The following is a 12,002-nucleotide window of genomic DNA, read 5'->3' as shown; positions in this document are numbered from 1 at the left end:
CCAGAGCTCTGCAGGGCTTTGGAGATAAAGCTCTCACTTCCCAGGAAGGGAGTAGGGGAGCGGAAAGCTGGTCTTTAATCTAATCAGGGAGAGGGAAGAGGGAGGAACTGAAGGAGGGAAGAGCCAGAGCTCTAAGTTGCTTAGACTTGGTCCCTATCCCCCACCTCCTGTCGCCTGTTCTGAGAGAACAAAGAACCTGCCTGGAACAAGGACCTGGAAACACCACTAAGTAGCTGTGTCTTTGAGCAAGTCACTGCCCATTCGGCCTTGCGGATTTCTGGATTTCTGCCCTTTCCTTTCTCTCTTCCTTGTGCCCATGAGGCACAGGGAAGCTGGAGAGGGCATGGGAAAGTGGGGGACCATTGCCATCCCTGGGTTCAAAGGAGGGGTTCCAAGAAGGGAAAGCATGCCAGAAAAAAGACCTCCACTCATGGGGGATAGGGGAGAGGAAGGTAAGTTCTCATTCATACCAAATGCATTCTCTAAGCAACTTTGTATCCCACCTCAAAACACATCCATGTTTTACAAATTCTTGCACTGAGAGGGGAGGGCCCGTGGGAGCAAGGGTGATTCAGAAGAGAGCCCCAATTCTGGGCCTGCAGGTTTCCTTCAGCTTGCCTTCACAGGCATCCAGCCCAAGCCCACCACTTCTGCCCCTAGGGAACCTCTCTTCAGCACCCTACCTAACAGGGGAACAGAACTAGGGAACTATAACCCATCCTCAACTCCCATCCGCACCCTTCCTTGTCCTTGGCCTAGAGGCCCAGGGCAGGACAGAAGAGTGGGAGATCCTCTCTCTCCCCAGACCACTTCTCCCTGGGCCCCCCCTTCCAGTTCTCTAGCCCCTTTGATGGGCCAAGGCAGGATTTTTCTAGCTCTCACCCTCCCCCCTAGCCACCTACCTACTCAGAATTCCCCATGGCTCCCCTCTCCTCATCACACTTTCAGAGCAACTGGCTTCTCCATCTCTCATCTGCCACCAGGGTGTGGCGAAGAGCCTGGGACCATCCACAGCCCTCCTGCGGACCATGGTCCCTAACTATGGTTCCAGAGCTAGGGTCCAAGGGAGAAGATGCTGGTTCTGACCAGACAGGGAGGGTGGTTGGCAGAGCGGCAAGAGGGACAGGGTAAACTTGCACATCCTTCCCATAAATTCAGACACCTCAGTCCCCCAAGAGACCAGAAATGGAAGGAAATGTGTTCTTGGAAATTTTAAGACAAAAAAGAATTGAGGAGGGGAGGAAAAAAAATCTCCCAATAGGACAGAGGGTCTTTCTGGCTACATTCTTTCCAACCTGGGCTGGGGCCTCGCACTATTCTTAGGCTGTAGGACTTAAAGGACTGTTCCACAGAGGACTGGGTGAGATGATTCATAGGTATGCATTGGGGAGGCCAGGCAGCACACGTCTCCAGCAGAACCAGCCCGGCTGCTCTGGCAAACACTCCCCAGCACTGACGCACACTTGTGCACCCTTCTGGATCAGTGCACATCCACCACCATCCTGCCATGCAGAGAGGGGGAGGGAGCCAAATCCAAAAGGGCCCAGACTCAGCAGCAAGGCTCAGCTCCCAGCAGCCCTAGGTAGAAAGTTCCTTAGGAAGCCTCCGCAGGAGGGCTTGCCAGAACCTTCTCTCCCTCCCCCTGGTCCTTTTATCTGCTTCTGGAGCAGAGACTGTTAAGCCTGCTCTGGATCTCATGTTTGCACAAAGGGTGGGGGTGGGACTGAGGGGCTGGAAAGAATTGTTTGGTTTTTATTCACTACTCTCAGAAAGAGTAGGACACTCTTAATTGTTCTGTGTTATCACACACAGCTGGCCTTGGTGCTACGGAGGCAACACTGAAGCCCTAGCAATGATACATTTTATTCTATCACTACTAACTTTGGTGGCCTATGTTTTCCCCTCCAGTTTCAGAGGTGTGTGTGTGGAGGGGACAGCGATTAATTACTACTGCCCCTCTCATAAGAATAGCTATGGTTCCCATAAATGGAAGACGTGCGCTTAGTCACCGGGCCAGCCCAGGCCTCCCCAGCACCAGCTGCTGCTGACACTACCAGTGAGTTGCAGGCAGCAGGATTGAGCACCCGGAGGTGGCTTAAGGCCAGTGAGGAATTACTTTCCATTCTTACCACATCCTCCAAGGCAGGGGATAGAGGGAGGAGACTAGAACAACCTGAGTACTGGGAGGATGGGGACAGAATGGCTCTTGGAAGACTTACCTATACAGACAGACTAAGGATCAGCTCAGACCAGCAAAATTCAAAGTTAAATCTGCAAGAAGCAGCTGGTATCAGAGGCAGGAGCCAGAGATGATGGGAGGAGAGGAAGGTCAGAGAAAGAAAACATGACCTCAACCAAAAAAAAAAAAAAAAAAAAAAAAAGCCTGTAAAGATCAGGCAATAACAGATCAAAGGGTTTTCAATTACACCTGTAGTTTTCACCAACCATCTCCTAAGTACATAGTCTAATTTTTATGAGTGCTGGTTTCAAAATTGAGTTTTAAGATAAGCTTCCTCTTTCTACCCCATATAGAAATCCTGGACTGTCCCTGAGGCTAGATTAAGGAAAGGAACATGCCAGACCAAAGAAAGAACTAGAGTTATCAATCTTTAATAACTTACAGGCAAATGCTAAAAAACAGTTAATAATATTACAGAGGACACACACAGCTTATAAAAAGGGCTGTGGATCTACAAATGTAGGGAACCGTTCCTGGCATTTACACACACACACAAGACTATTGTGACTGGTGTCCCTAGAAAAGTAGCTGGGGAGACCCCTCCTCCAGTTGGCGGGTGAGAGGAGAGGACGTTCTCATTCATACCAAATGCATTCTCTAAGCAACTTTGGACCCCACCTCAAAAAACATCAGAATAAAAAGCTAGAAGGAAAAAAAAAAAGAACCAGGATCGAGGTAGAGTCAGCATTTACATCTAAGTCTCCACAGTCTTGCAGCCCCTACTTCTCTAGGGGTAAGGACGGAGAGATGCGAAGACATCCCATCTGCCATCCCCTCCCCCAGTGTGGCACCAAAACAAAAATCCATGCTCCTCAGTCCTTCATTGAGGTGGAGGAGTCCTGCACCCAGGGCTAACTGAGGTCACAGACTCTGCCTGACTATCCAAGTGTACAGACCCCCTAGTAGATAGGGAGGGGGCAGCCTCAGGTCACCGTCTCTTCTTGCTTGCCCGGGCGGCCTTCTTCCTCTTAAGGATCATCTCATACAGGCGCTCCAGGCCGGGCTGCAAGCCTATCCCATCCACAGCACTGCAGCCCTGCACATGGGTGAGTGTGGCAGCTGCCAGCTCACGGACTGCCAGCCTCTTCTCTACCTCAGCTGCACTCAGTGCCCCAGGCTGGTCCTGCTTGTTGGCCAGCACCAGCACTGGCACCCCCTGATTGTCCGAGGCCCGGCTGATTCGGTGTAGCTCCACTTTGGCCTCCTCTAGCCGCTCAGTCTCTGTAGCGTCCACCACGAACACCAACCCATCTGTCCTGCGGGTGTAGGAGCGCCACAGTGGTCGCAGCTTCTCCTGACCTCCAACATCCCACACTTGGAAGGTGATTCCACGGGACCCCCCCAAGGGCACCCGAATTTTCTCAGTGTTGAAGCCTTTGGTGGGGGCACTCTGGACAAACTCCTTGAACTTGAGACGGTAAAGGAGGGAGGTCTTTCCAGCTGAGTCTAGGCCGATGACCACCACATGCAAGGCCTGAAAATGGGGCAAGAAGGAAGCAGTGGGCGCCATCTCAGTCAAGTGGTTCCCCATTGTGAGCTAAGGTGCTGGTCAGAGTTAAGGAACAGGTTTCGGGGTCTCCAGTAGAGGCAAGGAAGAGGTCTCGAAATTGCAGGCTACAAGGGAACACAGATGGACTATCTAAACAGGGAAAGGTCATGGAAAGAAAAAAGACATTTTTAGTAATAAACATGAAATTTGCAACTTCCTGATTTTTCCTAAATCAGCCACATATTCTTTAAAAAAAAAGGGGGGGGGAGGCTAAGGAGGGAGAGGGAAGGGGGGAGAAATGACCCAAATGTTGTATGCACATAAGAATAAAATAAAATAAATTTTAAAAAAAGTTTTAAGCAGCTGCAGGGGATTCTCCCTTCCTGGAAGTCATACAGAAACGCTCAAGTCCCAGGACACACAGGTGAAAGTTGAGGGCTAGATCTCAAGGAAAGTAGGTGCCCAGTCTCTTTTCCGAGCTTATGGCGTGGAAGCAGACGCCGCGACTTCCATTCCCCGGGCGAGAATCATCGCTGGATGGGGGATATCCGGCAGTGCGGCAAACTAAGAGTTGGGGTGCTGGCGCTGAGACCGGGGATAAATCCTGCTCCCAGTGCCTCTGCATTCCCAAGCTCTTGGCACGTCCCTCACGCTGCGATCCTTTCCTTAGCGCCCCACAAGACTCGCCTGCAAGATAGCCGACATCGGCTCCCCAGGCCTGCAAGGCACCTTTACCTTGCGTCAGCAGCGCTCCCCCGGTGCCTTCCCAGGCCAGCCACCCTGGCAGCCCGCGGGCTTCCGAAACGCACTCAGCACACAGCCACCACTCAGTCCGCGGCGCGGGGCTGCGGCTCCACTTTAAAACCCTCTCGTGACGTCACGAGGCGTGGTCTAATCGGCGGGCTCGCGGCGGCGGTGGGGCGGGGCGTGAAGATAAGCGCGCTGCAGCGCCGGCAGCAGGGCGAAGGATTCGCTCCCTGAATTTGCAACCGCTTTATTTGACCTTTTGTGCAGCATTCTAATTTTGGAATTAAACCTGGGATTAATCAGGGCTGGGCGGTGGGAAAGACAATAGGAATTCGCGTGGCAGCGTTTGACTCAGTAAAGGGGAAGATCTTAAAACTCGCGATACCACCGCATTCCCTCACCCCAGGCTGAGGTACCGCCTACGTGTACTCGCTCCGCCAAAGTCTGCTCAGAAACGCTGAGCCTTTCTCTGTATCTTTCGTAATTCAGGTTCCACGCCAGTGTCAACCCAGCACCCTAGAAAACAGCTGATCCACAGTGCTAAGTCCATTCTCCCTATTGATAGTCACAACTGCCTGTTAGGGATTGTGTGTTTTACAGGTAAAGAAAGCTCCAAACGCGGGCACCGGTGGCTCATGCCTGTAATCCTAGCTATTCAGGGGGATCAATGATAGTTCGAAGCCAGCCTGGGCAAATAGTCCACGAGACCCTACCTTGAAAAAAAAAAAATCACAAAAAAGGGCTGGTGGAGTGGCTCAAAGTATAGCCCCTGAGTTCAAGACCCAGTACCACAAAAAAAAACACCGAAGGGTTAAATGAGTCGTCTAAAGTAACACATAGACTGAGAAGGATTTTCCAGAATCCAGCGCCTGGGACCCCATCACCCAGCTATCCAATCTCTCGTGTACCAGCTGTGGAGGCTAGCATCCTCAGCACAAATCCTTCACTGCTGCCAAGTGATCAGCAAACCTCCAAGGGCCCCCTTGTTAAAACAAAGTTTCTTCTTTCCTTCTCTCTCTCTCTCCCTCCGTCTCTATATCCCTCTCTCTCCCTCTCTCGACAGACCCCCACAGTGTAATCCAGGCTGGCTTCAGTCTCTCAGTCCTTTTGTGTGCTGGGATTACAGACATCTAACACTACACCACCTTAAGAGAGAAGTCTTGTGGGCCTCACTCACACTGTACCTGTGCATAAAGCCAGAGAGACGGGATGTAGAGGCCACAAAGGTCTTGCACTCTAATGAGAGTGACAGGACTAACCGCTGGCAAGGAAGTTTCAGTATGTGTGCCATGTATTGGGCCTTTGTAAATCATGAGATAAGCACTTGTGGGACTTCAAAGTAGGAAGAGAAAAGTGTCAATCGGAATCCTCTGGAAAGGATTCTAGAAATTCCTTGGTTCTGTGTAAGATTGGTTAGGAGGGGCACAGGACTGGATAGCATCACCACAGCTGTTTGCAGCTGCTGTAAGGGGAAGAGATGTCACAAAGGGTAGTGTGACCAAAAGGACAAGAGTGATTGCCAGTAGGATAACCTTTTTAAAGGCTATATGTAAAGGGGACTAGAAAGGAGGAGGGGAAGTCATGGCCAGACTGCAGGGCCCAGCCTTTCCTGCTCACAGGCCTCAATCAAGTGCTGATAAATAAGCTTCCATCTGTTTACCACCAGAGTGCCTTGCCACCTCCTCCTTTTCCTCCCTGCTACAAAACCAGCCACCTGGTTTTCCCTGGCAAGAAGGGAGCCTTCTCAAATCCCTGGAGACTTTAGGAACTTAGTCTAAGACCAAAACCTTAGGGTTTTCATTTGTTACAGTCCCCCAAATGGGGGATGGGAGATTACAGCAGCAGCTAAGGAGAGGGGAATGGAGAGCAGGCCAAGGGCTTGGAGAAACACTTGTCTTACCAGGTGGCCACTGCATGTCCAGGCTCTAGTCTAGAAACTTCTTCTTTTTCCTTTTTATTTATTTTTTTCCAGTACTGAGGAGTGAACTCAGGGCCTCAAGCATACTACACAACTGCTTTACCCCTTGAGCTATGCCCTCAGCTCTTACTGTTTTTAAGACAGGGGATCTCTACCTTTTTGCCTGTACTGGCTTCAAATTCATGATCCTCCCATCTCCCCTTCCTGAGTAGCTGTGATTACAGGTATGACTACCACACTGGGCTTACTCTTCCTTTTTTAATACACAACTCAAGCCCAGGAATTAGAAGGGGTGAATTTCACCAAAATACATTTTATGCATGCATGGAAATATCACAATGAAACCCCTTTGTACAATTAATATATACTAATAAAAAAGAGAAAAAATATTTTTTTAAAAGTATGGTTAGTCTAAAAAGAAGAAACTGAAGCACAAAAAGGTTAGGTAATTTACTCAAGATCACCCAACTAGAGATTGGCCAAACAAACCTGGCTTTGAACAAAGGTTAGAATGACTGTGGAACTGACAACACACAGGCTGTCTTGTTTCTTTCACAATCTCTGAAGCTTCTTTAACATTTCTCCTATAATATCTCTCCTGGGATTCACACCCAAGATGGAAATTGTCACTTATCTGATAGAGGAAATGAAACTGACAATGTCACTCCACCCTTTATCTTTCATGTTTGCAGGGAAGGTGTTGATGAACAAATGGGAAGGAGGAGGTGAGACAGGGGAGGTAAGGAAAGGGGCCTTGGGGCTGGTCCAGTGGTAATGGGTTATCAGAACTTAATAACCTCAGTGCCACTAAACTTGTTTTACAGCCCCTCACTGCTAAATTTGACTGGCTTAAAAATGGGGAGGGGGATCGGGGGGATAGGGAATGTGGCTTGGGGTGGGGAGTATGGCTCAAGTGGTCTAGTGCCTGCCTAGTAAGCATAAGACCCTGAGTTCAAACCCGAATACCACTAAAAAAAGAAAAAAGAAAGGGGCTTTGCTTGTCCAGATAAATGGTGCCAGGCAGTAGGCTACCCCAATCCCTGCCTCCTTTAACCAGGAACTCCCGTCACTACATCCCCACCTCCACCTTGCCACCTTGGTGGTGGACTGTTCTCTACCACCAATGGCTACTCTTCCTCTGAAGCCTTCCTTTTACAAGCTCACCTAGGACATAGGGCCCTGGGGGATCTGCAGAGAACATTCAGACACATGCACATTGAACAACCATATACAGAGTGCCTAGATATACAAGTGTTAGATGCTGTTCTAGGTTCTGAGTGAAATGGGTAATAACCTACGCCCATGGAATAGACATTAAAAGGGTCAGTGGGGCAGGCACCGGTGGCTCACATCTGTAATCCTAGCTACTCAGAAGGTAGAGATCAGGAGGATCACGGTTCAAAGCCCAACTCAGACAGTCTGTGAAACCCTATCTTGAAAAAAAAATCACAAAAAAGGGGCTGGCAGAGTGGCTCCAGCAGTAAGAGCACCTGCCTAGCAAGTGTGAGGCCCTGAGTTCAAACCCCAGTGCGGCCAAAAAATTAAAATGAAAAAATAAGGCGGGGGTGGGGAGACAGGATGAAGGAAGATAATCATTTCCAACAGTGATGGAAAAGAAAGCAGGGAGATAGTTTGGGTGATGGTATTCAGGGGGACCTCTCAGAGAGGCAACATTAAGGATTGACAGGAGTCAGGAAAGTGTCCCAGACAGAGGGACAGACTGAGAGCTACCTGCTCCTATTGGCTCCCCATGTGGGTCAGAGTCCAGCTGTTGCATCATCCTTTTTCCTCAGAGCCATCTGCATCTGCCATCTGCCCACACACTAGACCCCGGAGGGCAGGAGCTGGCTCTTGTCATCTGCAGCTCCACAGTGCCCAACACTTCCTGGCACATCCTAAGCAGCCAAGAAATCTTGCATGACTGGAATGCATCATGGACTCAAGGGGTCCCCTAAGTGTGGGAACTGAACCCTCTTGCCTTACAATGGGAGTTTTCCCTGGGGTCCTGGAGCCCTAGGCAGTTCTGTTGATATCAGGTTGGCTAAGAGTGCCTATAAAACCCTTCCCTTCCTTTCTGGGCAAGTTCTGGTTAGTATTGAGCCCTTTAACGGAGGAAGAGGGAGGTTTTGTTTGTTTTTTTGTGGGACCGGTATTTGAACTCAGGGCTTCATGCTTGCAAAGCTGGCACTCTACCACTTGAGTCACACTTCCAGTCTATTTTGCTCTGGTTATTTTGGAAATGGGGTCTGGAGAACTATTTGCCTGCAGTGGCCTCAAACTATGATCCTCCCTATCTCAGCCTCAAATAGATAGGATTATAGGCGTGAGCCACCAGGGCCTGGCTAGAGGGACTTTTATTTGTGGTCCTGGGGTTTGAACTCAGTGCATCACGATTATAGGCAGGTACTCTTACCGCTTTAGCCACTTCATCAGCCTTTTTCTGTGATGGTTTTTTTGAGGTAGGATCTCAAGAACTATTTGCCCAGAGCTGGCTTTGAGTTATGATCCTCCTGACCTCTGCCTCCAGCCACCAGTGCTTGGCTCTTTTTCTTTTTCCTTTCCCTTTCCCTTCCTTCCCCTCCCCTCCCCTCCCCTCCCCTCTACTTCCCTTCCCTTTCGAGACAGAGTCTTACTATGTAGCCCAAGCTACCTTGAACTTGCCATTTCTTCAGGGTAGCCTCATGCTGGAGATCCTCTTGCCTCAGACTCTTGAGTGCTAAGATTACAGGCATGTACCACCACACCTGTCTCCACAGAATTTTAATCAAATACGTGTCTGAGAGAACAGATAAAGAAAAGAGAGAAGTCTACAGGGGAGTCTGGGGGGGAGGGAACAGATGCCTAGGAGCAGCTGTTAGCTTGGGAATCCAAGGACCCAGTTCTCCAATCCCAGTTCTGTTTCCTCATGAATAAAATGAAAAAAACCAAAAAACAAAAAAAACCACATGGAGTGTGAAAGGGTACCATAGCTACCCTTCTCCACAAACAGGATCCCTTTCCCAAACATCCCAAACCCGAGTCCCAGGGCACAGCCAAGAGCTGAAGATCAGCAGATGTCGCCCCCTTGTGGATATTCTTGTCAGTGCCTGATTCCTGAAGAAAAGTGGAGTGCTGGTGAAGTTACGGTGGCCTTGGTCTCTGCTTCCTCCTGAACTCTTCTTTTCTGACAGGGCCACTCCTATAGTTTGAGGTTGGAGGATGGAGAATGCACTCTCCTTATTTTTTTTTAGTGGAACTGGGGTTTGACTTCGGGGCCTCACACTTGCTAGGTAAGCGCTCTATCACTTGAGTCATTCTGCCAGTCCTTTTTTTTGGTTTTTGGGTTAGGTATTTTTTTCTTCTCCTTCTTCCTTCTCTCTCTTCCTCCTCCCTCTTCCTCCTCCCTCCTCTTCCTCCCTCCTCCTCCTCCTCCTCCTCCTTCTTCTTTTTCTTCTTTTCTTCTTCTTTCAGTACTAGGGTTTGAACTCTACTCAGGGCCTACTCCTTTAGCCACTTTACCAGTCCTTTTTGGTGATGGGCTTTTTTGAGATAGGGTCTCTCATCTCGAACTTATTTGCCCAGGCCTGGCTTCAAACCAAGATCCCCCTGAGTAGCTAGGATTACAGGTGTGCCCAGCATCTCCTCAATTTTTTTGTGTGAGTGATATCAGATTAAAATGAACATTATCAGACTGACACCGGTGGCTCACGCCTATAATCCTAGCTACTGAGGAGGCAGAGATAGGAGGACTGAGTTCAAGGATAAAAACAAAAGACTAGGGTATGGGTCAAGAGGTAGAGCACTTGCCTAGCAAGCAAAAGGTCTTGAGTTCAAACCCCAGAATCCCCTCCCAAAAGAAGAAAGGAAGGAAGAAAAGAAGGAAGAAAACCCTCAGGTTCTGTGGGCACAGGTAAGGGGACATCACCCCAATTAATGCAACAATGTCAAGTCTCAGAAACAGAATTCAATGCCTGAGTAACGGGGCTTCCTACAAAGCAGAACTGTGTCCTTGTGAGGTAAGAGGTGTTTAGTGCGTATAGTGCTCTGTGCATGAAAAGCAATGAGCCTACAGTTGGGGGTTCCTCTTTCCTGGGGGATGTCTCACTCCCTGTAAGCTCTTGACATCACCCAAACCCCGCTGTATCCTCCCACTATATCCTTGCAGGATGTACCATCGGCGATGAACTATGGCAATATGGTGGTTCTCACCAGGAGACTCACTCTGAGGCCTGGTACCGCTCAGAGTTTCAGGGAATGAGAGCCAGGGAAGCCCTGTGAGTTTCTTAACTAGAAGTGCCTGTGACCTTTAAGGGAGGTGTGACCAAGATGCAGTGGTCTTGAAGCCAGACTGAAGGGCAGGGAGGCTGCAGAGAAAACTAGGTTCAGGCCCCAGTGGACATCTCTGTTGGGCTTCTGTCTCAAAATTGAAAGTAGTTAATTTGATTAACTACTAAAAAACAAAATAGCTCACACCTGTAGTCCTAGCTACTCAGGAGGCAGAGATCAGGAGGATCAAGGTTCAAAGCCAGTCTGGACAAATAGTTCCCAACACCCTATTTCAAAAAACCCCATCATAAAAAGGGCTGGCTGAGTGGCTCAAGGTGTAGGCCCTGAGTTCAAACCCCAGTACCGGAAAAAAAAAATTTTCAGGAGGGGGCATAAAGAAGAAGAATGATGGAGGAGGTGAATTCCACTACGGATATATTTTAAACTGTGGTACATGTCACAATGTAGCCCCAATACAACAATAATTTTAAAAAAAGGAAATAATATTTGCCAGTCCAAACCCCAGTCCCACCAAAACAAGAAAAAAAAAAAGAAACAAAGAAAACGCATTTGCCAGACAAGCCAGGTACGGTGGTACAGTGGCTCACATCTGTAATCCTAGCTACTTGGGAGACTGAGATCCTGAGGATCATTGTTTGAGGCCAGACTGGGCAAATGGTTTGAGAGACCCTATCTCCAAAATGAATGACTAGAGGAAAAAAGACTTAGCGGTGTGACTTAAGTGGCAAAGCACCTGCTTTGCCAGCTTGAAGCTCTGAGTTCAAACCTCAGTCCCACCAAAAAAATAAAAATAAAAACCAAAACACTTTCTTGGGGCCTTGACCCCAATCTTTCCCTCAGGGAAGGCAGGTGAGGAAGGTCGCCATTTTGAGACCAGCCAAACTCTGCCTCAAATAGGTACATTACAAAGTAATTAAATAAAACCGATGCAGTAGGCCTTTTCTTGTGTGTCTTGCAACCTTGTCCTCCTTCCGGAAAACCTGGACCGCTAGGGCCCAACAGCGCCCTCCCCCAGGCCCTGCTGCCGCCCAGCGCAATCCCCTCGGTTCGGTCTCTTCACAGGCTGGACAGCCCGGAGGGTGGAGTCCACCCGCGATGGCCCCGCCTCCTGGGCTAGGGGCGGGGCATGCAAATTGAGCATGGCATGTCAGCCAGGGAATGCTGGGACCAGCAACGATGTAAAATTTCTGAAAATGGAGCAAGAACTCTCCACGGAAGTCTAAAGATATCCATGTGGGTGAGGAGGAGGCACAAGAAAGGGATGAAGACTAAGGGTTCGGGTTTTCACCGTGAGTTGAACGTGAAGGACTGGACAGTGGCAGCGGCGAAGACAGAAAGCCAGT

At 49.3% G+C, this 12,002-nt stretch overlaps 1 protein-coding gene across 2 annotated transcripts; it reads right to left on the bottom strand.

Annotated features, from left to right (window-relative positions):
- Positions 1–2,594: 2,594 nt before the first annotated feature.
- Arl4d (ARF like GTPase 4D) lies at positions 2,595–4,593 on the bottom strand. Of its 2 annotated transcripts, none has more exons than XM_020186471.2 (2): positions 4,464–4,593; positions 2,595–3,878 (listed from the first exon to the last, which is right to left on the bottom strand). In XM_020186471.2, the coding sequence occupies exon 2, from the start codon at positions 3,768–3,770 to the stop codon at positions 3,168–3,170; it is 603 nt and encodes a 200-aa protein (XP_020042060.2). In that variant the 5' UTR covers positions 3,771–3,878; positions 4,464–4,593; the 3' UTR covers positions 2,595–3,167. The 2 variants fall into 2 exon arrangements, with proteins under 2 accessions (XP_020042060.2, XP_073901592.1); XM_074045491.1 differs by having other exon boundaries at positions 4,416–4,558.
- Positions 4,594–12,002: the final 7,409 nt, after the last annotated feature.

The sequence above is a fragment of the Castor canadensis genome, chromosome 11 (genome assembly GCF_047511655.1).
Source record: "Castor canadensis chromosome 11, mCasCan1.hap1v2, whole genome shotgun sequence".
NCBI classification, from domain to species: Eukaryota; Metazoa; Chordata; class Mammalia; order Rodentia; family Castoridae; genus Castor; species Castor canadensis.
This window is presented reverse-complemented; position numbering and strand designations above follow the sequence as displayed.